At 44.6% G+C, this 14,688-nt stretch overlaps 1 protein-coding gene across 1 annotated transcript in view; it reads right to left on the bottom strand.

Moving 5' to 3' along the window:
• The window catches only part of LOC311069854 (deoxynucleoside triphosphate triphosphohydrolase SAMHD1-like), a gene marked incomplete at its 5' end in the record, with an annotated part of 47,733 nt that overhangs the window by 29,336 nt on the left and 3,709 nt on the right, over positions 1–14,688 (bottom strand). The window contains 5 exons of the mRNA XM_084093351.1: positions 4,379–4,438; positions 5,276–5,364; positions 5,665–5,750; positions 5,967–6,058; positions 6,648–6,756. Of these exons, the coding sequence (XP_083949477.1) occupies positions 4,379–4,438; positions 5,276–5,364; positions 5,665–5,750; positions 5,967–6,058; positions 6,648–6,756 (436 nt within the window). The remainder of the gene's footprint in view (positions 1–4,378; positions 4,439–5,275; positions 5,365–5,664; positions 5,751–5,966; positions 6,059–6,647; positions 6,757–14,688) is intronic.

Here is a 14,688-nt window from a genome sequence, read left to right as displayed (position 1 = left end):
ATCAAGCTAAAATAAAAATTATATCAACAAAAGATATATACAGCTTTTTAATTTCTTTCAGTGTTTAAATCTTGCAAAATATGAATCTGACGAGAAACTTACAAGAAAAGATACACAGTGATATAAAACAAAAGACATGCAGCATATATTTCAAACGGTATAATATCATGATTTTGGCTGATACAATGCTGTTCCAAAGTTCATTGCTAGTGTGTTACAGTGTGTTACCCAAACTGACACGAAACCAGCAAAAGTAACAACATTGAGGTACAAGATAAATCGGGAGCAGAGTTGTATAGTACAGGGGTCAGAAAGTAGAAGTCCTGCCATATGTTTATTCCACCCATAAACTCAGTCATCTGATTTCACTAATTAGTTCTCTCTCCTGCTGAATTAGCAAATCCAGGTGATTGGAACAAAATACTGAGGAGGACTTTTACTTTCTGAAGAGAACAGAAAAAGAGCAGAGCAGAAACACAAGAACTACAACTGACTTCAGCCACAGATGAAATCAACTGAAGAGAAAAGAAGACATTAAATCTGTGAAGATCTCAGCAGAGGAGGATTAAACAACTCCACAAACAGCATTACCAGCTTCACTTATTACTAACCAGACTGACTTTATTTCTGGCAGACTTCTACAAAAGTTTTTAACTTATTATATCTTTTGTCTTTTATGGCCGCTATGACAGTGTATGTCAAATACATGGTATTTGGTACGAGCTCACCACGCCCTTGGTATGAGCTAGCGTAGATTTATCTGTATTGTACAGTGGGCAGGAGGGTACGTAGGTGTAGTGTTGCTGGTTTCAACAGCATTGCTGGACTGCATAGCTTTCCAATAGACTTGGAAATTAGGCGCTAGTGGTTGCATGCACTTGGCCTGGAAGACCGTGAGTGTGAAACCTGCATTTTACGTGGAATTGCTTCTCCAACGCAATAGAGGTGGAAATGGGCTTCTCCACACAGCTCGCACTGAAAAGCGACGCAGTGCCAAACGCTGCTCCTCCTGCATGGACTCCACCACCGCAGGGGCGTCTTGATGTGAGTGATCATATATATATATATATATATATATATAAAATCACAATTTATGGTTAGGCTAAAGTTAATCCTCTGGGGTCGATAAACGCGCCAGCGCATTTTGCTGGATTTTTTCACATAAATATGAATATGCCTACAGAGAGCGCATGCTATTGACATCAACTCGATAAAACTCATCAGATGCACATACTTTCACTCTCCATTTTAGAGTCTGACAGAGGGTCTCAGGTGCACGCCCCCCAACTCGGTTCGTCCCCTCTATCTCCGCTGGGCTCTGCCCACTTTTCCAGCATTTTTCAAATATTGCCAGTGGGTGAAGTCAGGCTCTGACCAGGGGTTTAGTTACCCTTTAGAGGTTAGTGATCGATTGAGCTTCGGTTGTCGGTCAGGAAAATAATCTAAATTAACAAAACGCTCTCATTACAAATCTCCAGTAGATTTACTATACTGAACACAAGTTCACACTATAAAAACTTGCGTACATGAGCTGAGACATGACGTGAGATTTGATCGTACCACCGCTCATGTCCTACTTGATAAATGTCAAGTTTTGCGTGGATACGGCTATATGCACAGTTTTCGGTTGTACGTGTTTCATAAATGAGGCCCAATGAGCTCGTATTACTCACACTGTTGAGTATCACCGTATAAGAATTGTGTGATGTCAATGTGATCATCACATGATCTCGCATGTTGACTGAGTAGGGGGAGGCTGCAGACCTGGAGCCCGGTAGATCTACGCCCCAGGCAGTTTTACGCCCCTGCTGTTCCTGATGCGTCCAGTAGGGGGAGGCTGTACAGCGACACGAATTGAGGTATATTAAATAATCTGCTAAAGTTATTTTTGTTTAGCCATGAAGAAACATTTATTATTTATAAACAATTAGCTTGATAGAGCAAAAAGTTCTGGACAGTCAGGTTGATGTTCTGTCTTGCTTACACTTAGCTAACCACGTGTAAGTTTAGCTGCCCTAGTCAGTTTCAAAATTAATTTTCTTTTGCATTTTCTTTTGTTGCTTGTCTTTATCTTGCGTGAGATGGCCTCTTCTTCCTCTGTTTACTCCTTTCTGGTTTGAGTTGTTTCTTATAAATGAGATGATCTAACTATCTAATTTATATCTAAATATACATTTTTCATAAAATAGCTTACTGAACTGGACTACTGATCTCTCTCTCTCTCTCTCTCTCTCTCTCTCTCTCTCTCTCTCTCTCTATAAATGACTTACAGAGGACTTATATGTACTTATATATACAGAAGACATGTTTTTAATGTCATTTTCAATTTTCTTTGCACAGTTCATCATCAGTGGCCAAAAGAAATCAAAGTGTCTTGACACTTTTTCCAAAAGTGTTCCACCAACAAGTGCCTGTGCCGTTGTAGCCTACTTTGAAAATCAGGAGCAAATTGATGTAATCCACACTTACCTGACAATTCTGGGAAGCACACCCACACACACTGTGACAAGATCAAATTCACCATGGATGTCCTTTTTAAATTTTTTTATGTTTATTTTTATTTTTTATGAAATACCCACAGATATGAAACTCAAATTAAAAAGGCAGTTTGTGTTCTCGTAACACTTTCTTTTATGTGGTCTGTGACTCTTAGGGGGTCTACAGTGATTCTGCAGGGTCTCCAATAAGTCTTATAGTTTATCCTATTTGATTTGATGCATTTCTCAGATCACAACTGAAATCACATCATCTTGTCACTGGTGCACATCATAAAAGCAATTTCTCATTTTTTTATACAAATTGCAAATGTTTTAGTACATTCATGCAATTGATAATGTACAACTGTCTGCTGTTTCCTACATCATCAACTAATTATGTCATGTTGATCAAAATATAGGCCTATTATACTATTTCTCTGATGAATTGTCATACTTCTCAAAACATAGGCATTAGTTCCTTGCATAAGTCAATAAATGCAAAATGGTTGACTATAAACTGTCAAGCATGTTTTCAATACATTTCTATTAGACTTTATTTTGTAAATGTGTCCTGAATTGATGAATTGCAGAGGTGTATTTAGAATTTCACTAATGAAGGAAATAATGAATTGATAAATTAGGAAGCAGCAAGGCAATTCATAATCAGTTGCATGAATTTACCAAAGCATTGGCAATTTGTTCAAAAGTAGTTATGAGAATTTCAGTAGTGATCTGAGAAATGTACCAAAGCAACTGTGGTAAAACATTAAGTATTCAGGAATTTTATACAAAATTGAACAGTGAGTCCTGCTGCGTGTGAATTTGACAAAAGAAGCACTTTGACAGGAGGATAGAAAAACAGTTAAAGAAGAGTGGCAAGCCATAGGGAAGTCATCTACAGGAGTCATCATCATAATTCATAAATGGTGTTGATAAATAATGTTTTTGTGAACAACAATATTATCTATTTCTTCAAAATGGCCCTTGGAATTTTAGAAAAGGGATACATTGTGTTTGTCTTCATAAAAAAAGTGAATAGTACAGTAGATATTTCATCGAGGATCCATATGATTACACGGTGCTGTATGTCTAATAGGCTAAATATGGTTAATATCTAAATGTAACTAATTCACAACAACATATTTCACTCTGTCTCCTGTATATAAAAATAGTATATATTATAAAAATATAGTCTATATTCAATATTCAATGAACTATTCTACAGTAGGTCATATATCATTACTTGTCATCTGATTCAACTGTGTATTATTAATTTTTTAATTCACAAAAACAAATAGTCTTCTGTAGGCTGAGTGAAGAGAGTGAAGCCCAACTGAATATCTACAGATATTTTAATCCATAGTGCAGATCTACACTGTAAAGTTTATATTTAAATTAACAAAAAACACACAATTGGGCAAAGTCTATGAACAGGAAGGTTATTAATATGTAAGTTTTGAGCGTCGATTTAATGGTTTTATTTTGCAGTATATCCCCCTACTGGACGCATCTGGAAGTGCAGGGGCGTAAAACTGCCTGGGGCGTAGATCTACCGGCTCCAGGTCTGCAGCCTCCCCATATAGTGTTGACTGGGGAGTAGTCTGAGTATGGTGCAATTTTAATAATATTGTTTTTAATTCAGCAATCTTTTGAGGCTGGTTATTTGTAAACTATGGTATCGATTTAATATTGATACTGAATTATTAGAATCTGGCAAACCAAAGATAAAATTGTGGTATTGAGCCAACCCTATAATGGATAATAGATACAATTAAATGCTTTTTGTGTACAAGTGGGTTTGGAAAAAGCTTATAAAACCAATCTTGAGAAATTCATAACAATGACATCATAACTATCTCATTAACTATCTCAAGTGTTTGTGAGAAACAAAAAATGAGTACCTTATACACTTCAATCTTGTCTTCATCAGACCTGTCCTCCAAGCTGGTCTCCAGTATTCTCTAAAGGAGTTTGAAAGAAAAATCATCAGTCACTAAAAATGAAATGGTAAAATAAAATAGAAGATATAAATAAAATAAACTTTTAACTATTCTATCTTCAACAACATATGCAGTGACTTTTATCTTAACGATAAAACACTGATAGGATGATGATAAAACTGACACTACATGTGCAACACATAAAGTGACACATAACCATATACAGAAAACATATCAATTATGAGCAGCCCTGCATTAGAACTACAGGGTGGGCCATTTATATGGATACACCGTAATAACATGGGAATGGTTGGTGATATTAAAGTCCTGTTTGTCCGACTTCTAAATGGCCACCATGGTCACCACCCATCTTGAGGAGTTTGCCCCCTCACATATACTAATGTGCCACAAACAGGACTTTAATATCACCAACCATTCCCATGTTATTACGGTGTATCCATATAAATGGCCCACCCTGTATATGATTTTTGCCAGGTCAAAAGCCAGCTCCCATTGTTGCTCTGACAGCCCTGAGTAGAAAGGTCAGACAAGTAATAATTCCATTAAGAGGTTATTTCCCAGTACTTTTTCCTTGTCTCCTTTGATCCCTGTGTCTTCTTCACGGTTTATCAATAAAATCAGGAAATGCTAAAAATCCTGCTAATAAACCTTTTGGGACAGGGCTTTAGAAGTATCGCAATACAAACTCTTTAATTCACTTTGTATTCTATTAAGAAGATCTCTGCCAATCAAATTATTGTAAAGATGAATGTAAATGCATGTGTAAATGTGTAAATACATTCAGATAAAAAAAAAAGTGTTATATTGGATTTTGTAACAGAAAGCAAGGTTGGCTACCTCTAATTTATCTTCATTCAATCTGGCCTCTCCAACACACTTTTTCAGACGTGTGTTTGGCTTGTTCAAGATCTGATCAATGATGTGATCTAAAAGAGAAGTGGAAAAGAAATGGGTCAGTAGATTATTGGTGTAGCATAACAAGACCATTTACGCATGCAGGCCATGTGAGTCAAGCTTACTGTAATACATAATATCAACCAATACAATTCAGACTCATATCAAAACCTCCATTCAGCTGTTTTACTATTACATGGTTGACAACTGCTTCAGATTGCTCAGTTACATGTTTGACATAAGTGGTTTTGGTTGAAAAATGGATAGGTTTTTTCATTGTTACTTTTAGAGAAGAAATATTTCTCTCAATTTCATTTGATGCCTTATATGACCTGTGAGTTCTGTATACTCCAGCATGTCATCTATGGCATTGGAGATCTTCAGCGGGCCATCAGCTAGTACAAACGCATCCCTGATCCTAATGTACCGAAAGAAACAAACAAACACCTGTGAACAAGAGTAAAATCTGGGGAAATATCACAATGAAAGCAGAGAAATTAAACAAATAAATATGCCTTTTTCACACACACACACACACACACACACACACACACACACACACACACACACACACACACACACACACACACACACACACACACACGCATGCACACGCACACGCACACACACTTACTTGACATCGATGATGTAGCCAATCTTGTGCTGAAGGGCCTGACGGTGAAGAGTGTATCGTGTGTGAAACATGTCATAAATGTTCTCTGCCACCTGAGAGAGAAACAAAGATGAACAGATTAGAACACAGACAAGTGTATATTACAACATAGTGAAAGGTATAGTCAAAATTACAACAACAAAACAAATTTGCTTTCAAGTCAATATTCTTTACACAAGAGGCAAGGTTAATGCTCATATATTAGAATGAGTGTTTTGACATACAATACTTTGTCCTCAACAGTGTATAAATAGCCCAGTAAATTTGGTTAAAAATAATAATCAGGCATTCTTTATTTGCATTGCCAGTAAATAGAATTCAGTGTATCAAATATTGTACTGATCTGGATTGTCTATCTGATTGGACTGTTTGTTTGGATTTTGGACATTTGATTCACGCTAAATTTTTGTTTCTCTTTGACTTTTCTTGCTTCTCTTTAGAGGCTGGTTTGTTACGGGTTGCTGAGTTGCTGCTCATTGCACATACTTTACATAAGATACAATTTTGACAATGCAAAGTCTAGCCAAGTTTCTTAGAACTGGCCAGTTGTAAGTAAAAGTTGTGAGTCTCTTGGTGAAGAACCAGAACACAAAAGCATACACACTATGATGGATGTAAATGAAAAGGTGAATTAGCAGGAACCTTGTCTCTGAAGCAGATGTGTTTCCTCCCATTCATATCACACACTCGTGCAGATTTCAGTAGACGCTCATAGTCAAAGCCATTAGGAATGCCAAGATAATGACAGTCACTGCATATAAAATAAGAGAGGAAATTACAACACAGCAAAATCCCAGATATTAAATGAACACTGCTCGGTGTCTCATGAGAGTTAGAAACTAACACTGAAGCAATGTTGGAGTTAATTAAATAATTAAGTGATTAATTATGTGATAATTGGGTATTGGTGATGAACACCTTTTATTAAAAAGCAGAATCATTGAAGGAAAGAGAAACCCAATAATAAAAACTGACTTCAGCCACAGTCTTAGGGTATGTTTACATGACAACGATATGCTTAAAACTGACTGGCTGCTGTAACTGAGTTCTAAACAGATTTGCAATATTTAACCCTTTCTCAACAGCATGTTGTAATATTAATACATGTAAATTCTACATTGACACCACTGTAAAGCTACAGCGAGTTTCAACAGCAACTAGTTATTTTGAAGGATTTTTTAAACTCAACATTCACAAAAGGAAGTCTAAAACTACAGCATCAAATAGACTCAAACAGACATCAAGAATCAGCATATGAATATCAACAATAGTGACAATCAAAAAAAAAAAAGACAAACTCTGAATATCACAAAACAGGCTACAAAAAAGTCACAACAAAAACAAAAGGCAAAAATGTGTGTGTGAGTGTGTGAGAGAGAGAGAGAGAGAGAGAGAGAGAGAGAGAGAGAGAGAGAGAGAGAAAGAGAGAAAGAGAGTGAGTGAGTGAGTGAGTGAGTGAGTGAGTGAGTGAGTGACAGAATTATGTGGGAGCTCAAATTGTTAGAACCAGAGGGCCACTATAATCAACAATATAAAATACCACTCCACTCTAATTTAATCAAAGATTACTCTCTAGATTACATTAATTGAAACTGCCTTTTTGCCATAACAAATGTGCTTTATAAACTCAGTTCCCTTTCGTAGTCACTCCGAGTTACGTCGGATGACGACGAATGGGGTTTCGCTTAGAAAGCCTATCATCTTCGAGTATATAAAACGAGCCAATGGCAAAGAAATGCCATGGGTCTGCGGAATTTGCATAGCGTATCTCCGCCCCACCCTGGGAGTATATAAGGAAGTGCGCTGGCAACATGCAGATAGGTTTTCGCTTCGGAGCCAAGTTGATATACTTCACTCCACAAGCCAATCCTGAGATTCATCTCTCTTCTCTTCGAACGAGCCTCTCTCCAAGTGTTGGTGTGACAGCGAGTTCCAGCGAGTGCACATTCCCTGCTTATCTGTGCAGTGATTTGCTAGTGTTTGTGTGTTCTCTCCCTGGTCGCTTCAGCATTTGCGGAGAAATCTCCTTTCTAAAAGAGCTTGCACGTGGCACGTCTTTTTAATGATGCCTCGCCCGTGCACTTCTGGTAGCGGTGTATTCATTTCTGAATCTGATGGGCACAATCGCTGTCTTGTGTGTCTGGGTATTGAGCACGCTAAGGCAGCGTTTGTGGATGAGTCATGTTCCCATTGCGGGAACATGCCCATCGCACGGTTGCGGTCTAGAGTCAATGACCTTCATGGTAGAGTCCCCTCATCCGCACCCCGATCTACGGGCTCCACGAGAGCTGGTACTTCGGCTGGCGGCCAGGGTGACTTGAGGGTTACAGTGTGCGCCGCGCCGACTATTCCACGCTCCACACCGTCCTCTAGCGCCGTGCAACCCGCGAGTGTTTCGAATGAGCCCGCTGTACAGTCCTCTGACTTGCCGCGGGTCTCATTCGGCGCTCCAGAGGAAGATGTGATGTCGATCGCTGCATCACAAGGTGGGCAGGAGTCCTTGGGAAGTGAGGATTCGGCTGTGCTGCCACCTTCGGGTGTCCCAGCATTGCCCGAGTCTGATCCCGAGATGACGGCCATGCTTTCCCGGGCAGCCGCGGCCATCAGTCTTGAGTGGTCCCCGCCACCTGGTCCTGGTCCTGGACGATTGGTTTTTGGGTGCCCCTGCTGATCCTCGTCAGCGCGTGACCCCAATGCCTTTCTTCCCGGACGTGCATGAGGAGGTCACAAGGTCCTGGAAGGCACCCTTGTCTTCCCGTGATCGCTCGGCGACCTCCTCCGCCTTGCCTCCTCTCAATCAGGCGGCTGCCAAAGGGTACACTGGGGTTCCCCGGGTTGAACGCTCTGTTGCGATGCAACTGTGTCCTCAGAGTGCTTCTTCTCACGGTGACCCTAAGCACCCCTCCAAGGCCTGTAGGTTCTCCTCCACACTTGTGGCGAAGGCCTATAGAGCTGCGGGGCTGGCGGCCTCCTCACTGCATGCCATGGCAATACTCCAGGTCTACCAGGCCCAGATGTTGCGTGACATGCACGAGGGGAGGACTGACCCAGGGCTCTTTGATGAGCTGCGTGCCGCCACCGACCTTGCTCTCCGAGCGACGAAGGAGACCGCACGCTCCCTGGGTCAGGTGATGTCCACTTGCGTGGTCCAGGAGAGACATCTGTGGCTCAACCTGGCCGATATGCGTGAGGCCGAGCGAACCCGGTTCCTCGACACTCCCATATCCCAGGCTGGCCTCTTCGGCGGGGCGGTTGAGGACTTTGCCCAGCAGTTCTCGACCGCCCAGAAGCAGACTGAGGCTCTCAAACACGTCCTGCCCCGACGGCCAGCTGCTGCCTCCACCCAGCCGTCGACACAGGTGCCTCAGTCTGCTCGCCGCCGAGGGCGCCCTCCTACGGCTCCCGCCCCTCCCGCACAACCCCAGCAGCAGCCGCCATCTGGGTCGTGTCGTGGAGGACGCCGCAGGAAGGCGCCACAGCCCTCTCCCACCCCGGGCCCCGCTAAACGCCAAGCAAAGCGGCGCTCCTGAGACGGCTGCTCAGAGATGACACTGAGTTCTTTGCAGGAGACGGTAGCAGGGCCGCTCCTTCCCCCGGTGGAGGGCCGAAGGAGAATCCTTGGTTTTCCCACTCCCGCTGCTCGTCCCACGATGGGCAGCACCCTAATGTGGTTAAAGAAAGAACTCACTTCCCCATCTCTGAGCACACAGAGTTCTCGGATGACAGTGCGCACCGCTCTCGAGCCTCGCCACTCTCGTCCCCCTCTGTCGCCAAACCCCTGCCAGAGCACGCCCCTGTGGGACGCTGGTCCTCCCCTGGCCTCCTCTGGCAGGACGCGGCTAATGACCGTGCCCCCGCACTGGGCCGCTATGCCACCCATGCCTGGGCCGGTCATTTCGCCTCGCTGCACCACCGAGGGTACGTCTGTGGTCCGCATGACCCCGCTTACAGTTCCTGGAAGCCTGGTTAGAGCTTCCCAGGCTGTCCCGCTGGGTCGCGAGGACCATCAGGCTCGACTAAGCGATTCAGTTCGTGCGGTCTCCTCCCCGGTTCAGGGGAGTCCGCTTCACTATGGTCGGTGGCAATGCCCCTGTTATGAGAGCGGAGGTCGCTACCTTACTGGCGAAGGGTGCGATCGAGACTGTCCCTCCAGCCGAAATGAAGTCTGGCTTTTACAGCCCTTACTTCATTGTACCGAAGAAGTCCGGTGGGTTACGACCAATCCTGGACTTGCGCGTCTTGAACCGCTCCCTTCACAGGATGCCGTTCAAGATGCTCATGGCCAAACGCATTTTCGAGTGCATACGGCCGCAGGATTGGTTTGCAGCGATCGACCTGAAGGACGGCTACTTTCATGTCTCCATTCTTCCTCGACACAGACCGTTTCTATGGTTTGCTTTCGAGGGGCAGGCATACCAGTACGCGGTTCTCCCTTTCGGGCTAGCCCTGTCTCCTCGCGTCTTCACGAAGGTCGTCGAGGCAGCCCTTGTTCCCCTTCAGGAACACGGGGTTCGCATCCTGAACTATCTCGACGACTGGCTGATCCTAGCTCACTCTCGAGACCAGGTTTGCGAACACAGGGACCTTGTGCTCCGGCACCTAGCTCGTCTCGGCCTTCGGGTCAACTGGGAGAAGAGCAAACTCTGTCCCGTGCAGAGGATCTCTTTTCTCGGTATGGAGATAGACTCGGTCGCCATGTGCGCGCAGCTTACGAGCGAGCGCGCGCAATCACTGCTGACTTGCCTTCGTTAGTTCGAGGGCAAGAGTGTGGTTCCACTGAAACTATTTCAGAGACTCCTGGGGCATATGGCATCCGCAGCTGCAGTCACGCTGCTCTGGTTGCTTCATATGAGACCACTTCAGCTTTGGCTTCGCGATCGAGTCCCGAGGTGGGCATGGCATCATGGCACGCTCCAAATTCCAGTGACTCCGACCTGCCGTCAGACCTTCACCCCGTGGTCGAACCTCAGTTTTCTTCGGGCCGGAGTGCCCTTGGAACGAGTGTCCAGGCATGTTGTTGTGTCAACAGATGCCTCCACCACGGGCTGGGGCAACATGTGCAATGGACATGCTGCCGCGGGATCCTGGACAGGACCCCAGTGCCTTTGGCATGTCAATTGCCTCGAGTTGTTGGCTGTACGTCTTGCCCTGCACCGCTTCCGTGTGTTGCTCAGGGGTCAACACGTACTAGTCCGGTCAGACAATACCGTGACTGTAGCGTACATCAACCGTCAAGGTGGTCTGCGCTCCCGCCGTGTGTCACAACTCGCCCGCCACCTCCTCATATGGAGTCAGAAGCATCTGAGGTCGCTTCGAGCCATTTATATCCCGGGAGACCTGAACCAGCCGGCCGACGAGCTCTCTCGGCTTCGGCCTCTCGCTGGAGAATGGAGACTCCATCCCCAGACGGTTCAGCTGATTTGGGATCAGTTCGGGGACGCACAGGTAGACCTGTTTGACTCCTACGACTCGTCCCATTGCGACCTGTTTTATTCCCTGACCGAGAGCATGCTCGGCACGGATGCACTGGCGCACAGCTGGCCGCGGGGCCTCCGCAAATATACGTTTCCCCCAGTGAGCCTTCTTGCGCAGACCTTACGCAAGATCAGGGAGGACGAGGAGCAGGTTATTTTGGTTGCCCCGTATTGGCCCAACCGCACCAGGTTTCCAGAACTTATACTCCTCGCGACAGCACCTCCCTGGCCAATCCCTCTGAGGAAGGACCTTCTTTCTCAGGGACGGGGCACCCTATGGCACCCTCGTCCCGATCTTTGGAACCTTCATGTGTGGCTCCTGGACGGGACGAGGCAGGTTTGAGTGGCTACCATCACTTCCGCTAGAGCATTGTCCACGAGACATGCCTATGCGTTGAAGTGGAACCTCTTCGTCAACTGGTGTTCTTCTAAACATCAAGAACCCATGAAATGCCCGATCAGTGTCGTGCTTTCCTTCCTGCAAGAAGGGCTGGAGTGAAGGTTGTCTCCCCCCACCCTGAAAGTGTATGTTGCCGCCATTGCCGCACATCACGACGCAGTTGATGGTAAGTCTCTGGGAAAGCACGACCTGATCATCAGGTTCCTGAGAGGAGAGAGGAGACTGAATCCTCCTCACCCTCCTCTCGTTCCCTCTTGGGACCTCTCTGTGGTTTTAACTGCCCTGCAGAGTGCTCCCTTTGAGCCCCTGCAATCACTGGAGCTTAAGTTCCTGTCAATGAAGACAGCGCTCCTGGTTGCATTGGCCTCCATCAAGAGGGTAGGGGACCTGCAGTTATTTTCGGTTGACGAAGCGTGCCTGGAATTTGGGCCGGCTTACTCTCACGTGATCCTGAGACCCCGGCCTGGATATGTGCCCAAGGTTGATGCAAGCGCTCCCCTCGGAGGAGGCAGACCCAGCCTTGGCACTGCTCTGTCCAGTGCGTGCACTCCGTACTTATGTAGACAGAACGCAGTGTTTCAGGACCTCAGATCAGCTCTTTGTCTGTCATGGTGGGAAACTGAAGGGAAAGGCTCTCTCCAAGCAAAGGTTGTCTCACTGGATAGTGGACGCCATTGCTTTGGCATACCAGCAGCAAGGTCAACCATGCCCCCTTGGTGTGACGGCCCACTCCACTCGGAGTGTGGCATCCTCTTGGGCTCTAGCGCATGGCGCCTCGCTAACAGACATCTGTAGAACTGCAGGCTGGGCGACACCTAATACATTCGCGAGATTCTATAATCTCCGAGTGGAGCCAGTTTCTTCTCATGTACTCGCTTCAACTAGCCGGTAAGAGATTCTGCTCAGGTGTCTTCGCTTGCTCGCCATTCCTCTCCACGGATGGGATACGCGCGATATTCTTCTCAGGTGAGCCTAATAAGCCCTGAGTCTCCTCCAGCACTGACGACGTCAACGCCAGAGTTATGCCACTGGCAGCTTTCGTGCTTGGCTAGGTGCTTCCATGTGCATGGTTCCCCCTCTGGGTGACCCCCACATGGGTATTCCACTGTAAACCTCTTTGAGCATGTGTCTTTCCCTTGGCAAGCCACCTTGCCACCCCTGGGGTTGAAATATTCCACCTGCGGCTGGACACCCCAGTGATACTCCATATGCAGCCCCCCGGGGTCATATGTGTATTCCAAGTCCCCCCCTTCGGGCTGGGCATAATTGCATATTTCCACTGAGATATGCTTCCCAGTGTACCTTGGTATTCCTGTGTTAAGTAGGACTCCTTCGTCCGTGCTAGTCTCACGACAGGGAGCTCAGACTTACGCAGGGCACTGGAAGACAGTCGAGAGGTGGCGTGATTACACTGGGAACCCCATTCGTTGTCATCCGACGTAACTCGGAGTGACTACGAAAGGGAACGTCTCGGTTACGTATGTAACCCTCGTTCCCTGAGTAGGGAACGGAGACGTTACGTCTCCCTGCCACTTCCGCTGTACACAGCCTCCTGGAGTGTATATGAGTCCACACTCAAGAGTGTAAAGTGTTAAAATATGAGTGTTAAAGTCTCGACTGAGTAAGACTGAGTTCAGTCTCGGCTCCTCAGCGAAGACATATCTGCATGTTGCCAGCGCACTTCCTTATATACCCCCAGGGTGGGGCGGAGATACGCTATGCAAATTCCGCAGACCCATGGCATTTCTTTGCCATTGGCTCATTTTATATACTCGAAGATGATAGGCTTTCTAAGCGAAACCTCATTCGTCGTCATCCGACGTAACGTCTCCTCATACCCTCGTATGAGGGTTACATACGTAACGTTAAGACGTTAAAGCAGGCAAAATAAAACTCAAAAAAGTAAAGAGCCCAAATAAGCAAACACTGATAATCATAACGGTGACTTCAAATCAAACTATTATTTTCAATAAAAGCAATAAAAGTTGTAGGCAGGTATATTGATCATGAAATCAGAATTTTCTTGTTTTCATTCATTCATTCATTCATTCATTCATTCATTCATTCATTTATGTCACTTGTTTAAGTTAATTAATGTGTGTAAAAAAAAAAAAAAAAACTCGATAGGCTGCCTCAAGCAGCCGCTTAGTTCGCTTATGCCTCGGCCCGGCCCTGAGTTCAGCCACAGACCTTTTCATCCCATGAGGACGTTTATTTTGAATGGGAAGTGTTGAAGAAGTTTTATAACTTAAGTGGTAAAACTTTACAATAAAGTTTCATTTGTTAACATTAGTTAATGCATTAATTAAGAAGGACTATTAATGACCAATACAGTATTCATTTTTACTAATCTACAGTCGTTCATTGTTTTTATTAGTTCACAGTGCATTATAATGTTAACAACTTTGTATTATAATAATTTATTGGTAAAATGTCAATAATTACTCACCTTCATGTCGTTTCAAAACTGCACAGCAAAAACTCCAGTGTTAAATGAACTCTCCTGAGAGTTTATATGGTTTTATATATATATAAAGCTATATATATCATAGTTTTATGATATATATTTTATTTATTGGTCAAATTATGATTATGGCAAAACATAACAAACACCACCTGTTCACCTTTTCTCTTTGTTCATCTGAGAGTTATAACTCAGATACAACAGCCAAACAAAATCTAAAGTTAATAATTTAAGGGTCAAGAACCCAACTCAAGCAAACACTGATCTCCATAACAGTGTCTTGAAAATTTTGATTTTCTCCTTTGGTGATTCTGCTTGTTAACATCAGGTGTCTTTACTGGTCAA

This window comes from Abramis brama (genome assembly GCF_963993115.1).
Source record: "Abramis brama genome assembly, chromosome: 2".
NCBI lineage: Eukaryota > Metazoa > Chordata > Actinopteri > Cypriniformes > Leuciscidae > Abramis > Abramis brama.
Note: the sequence above shows the minus strand (reverse complement) of the source record. Positions and strands in the feature narration are given on the sequence as shown.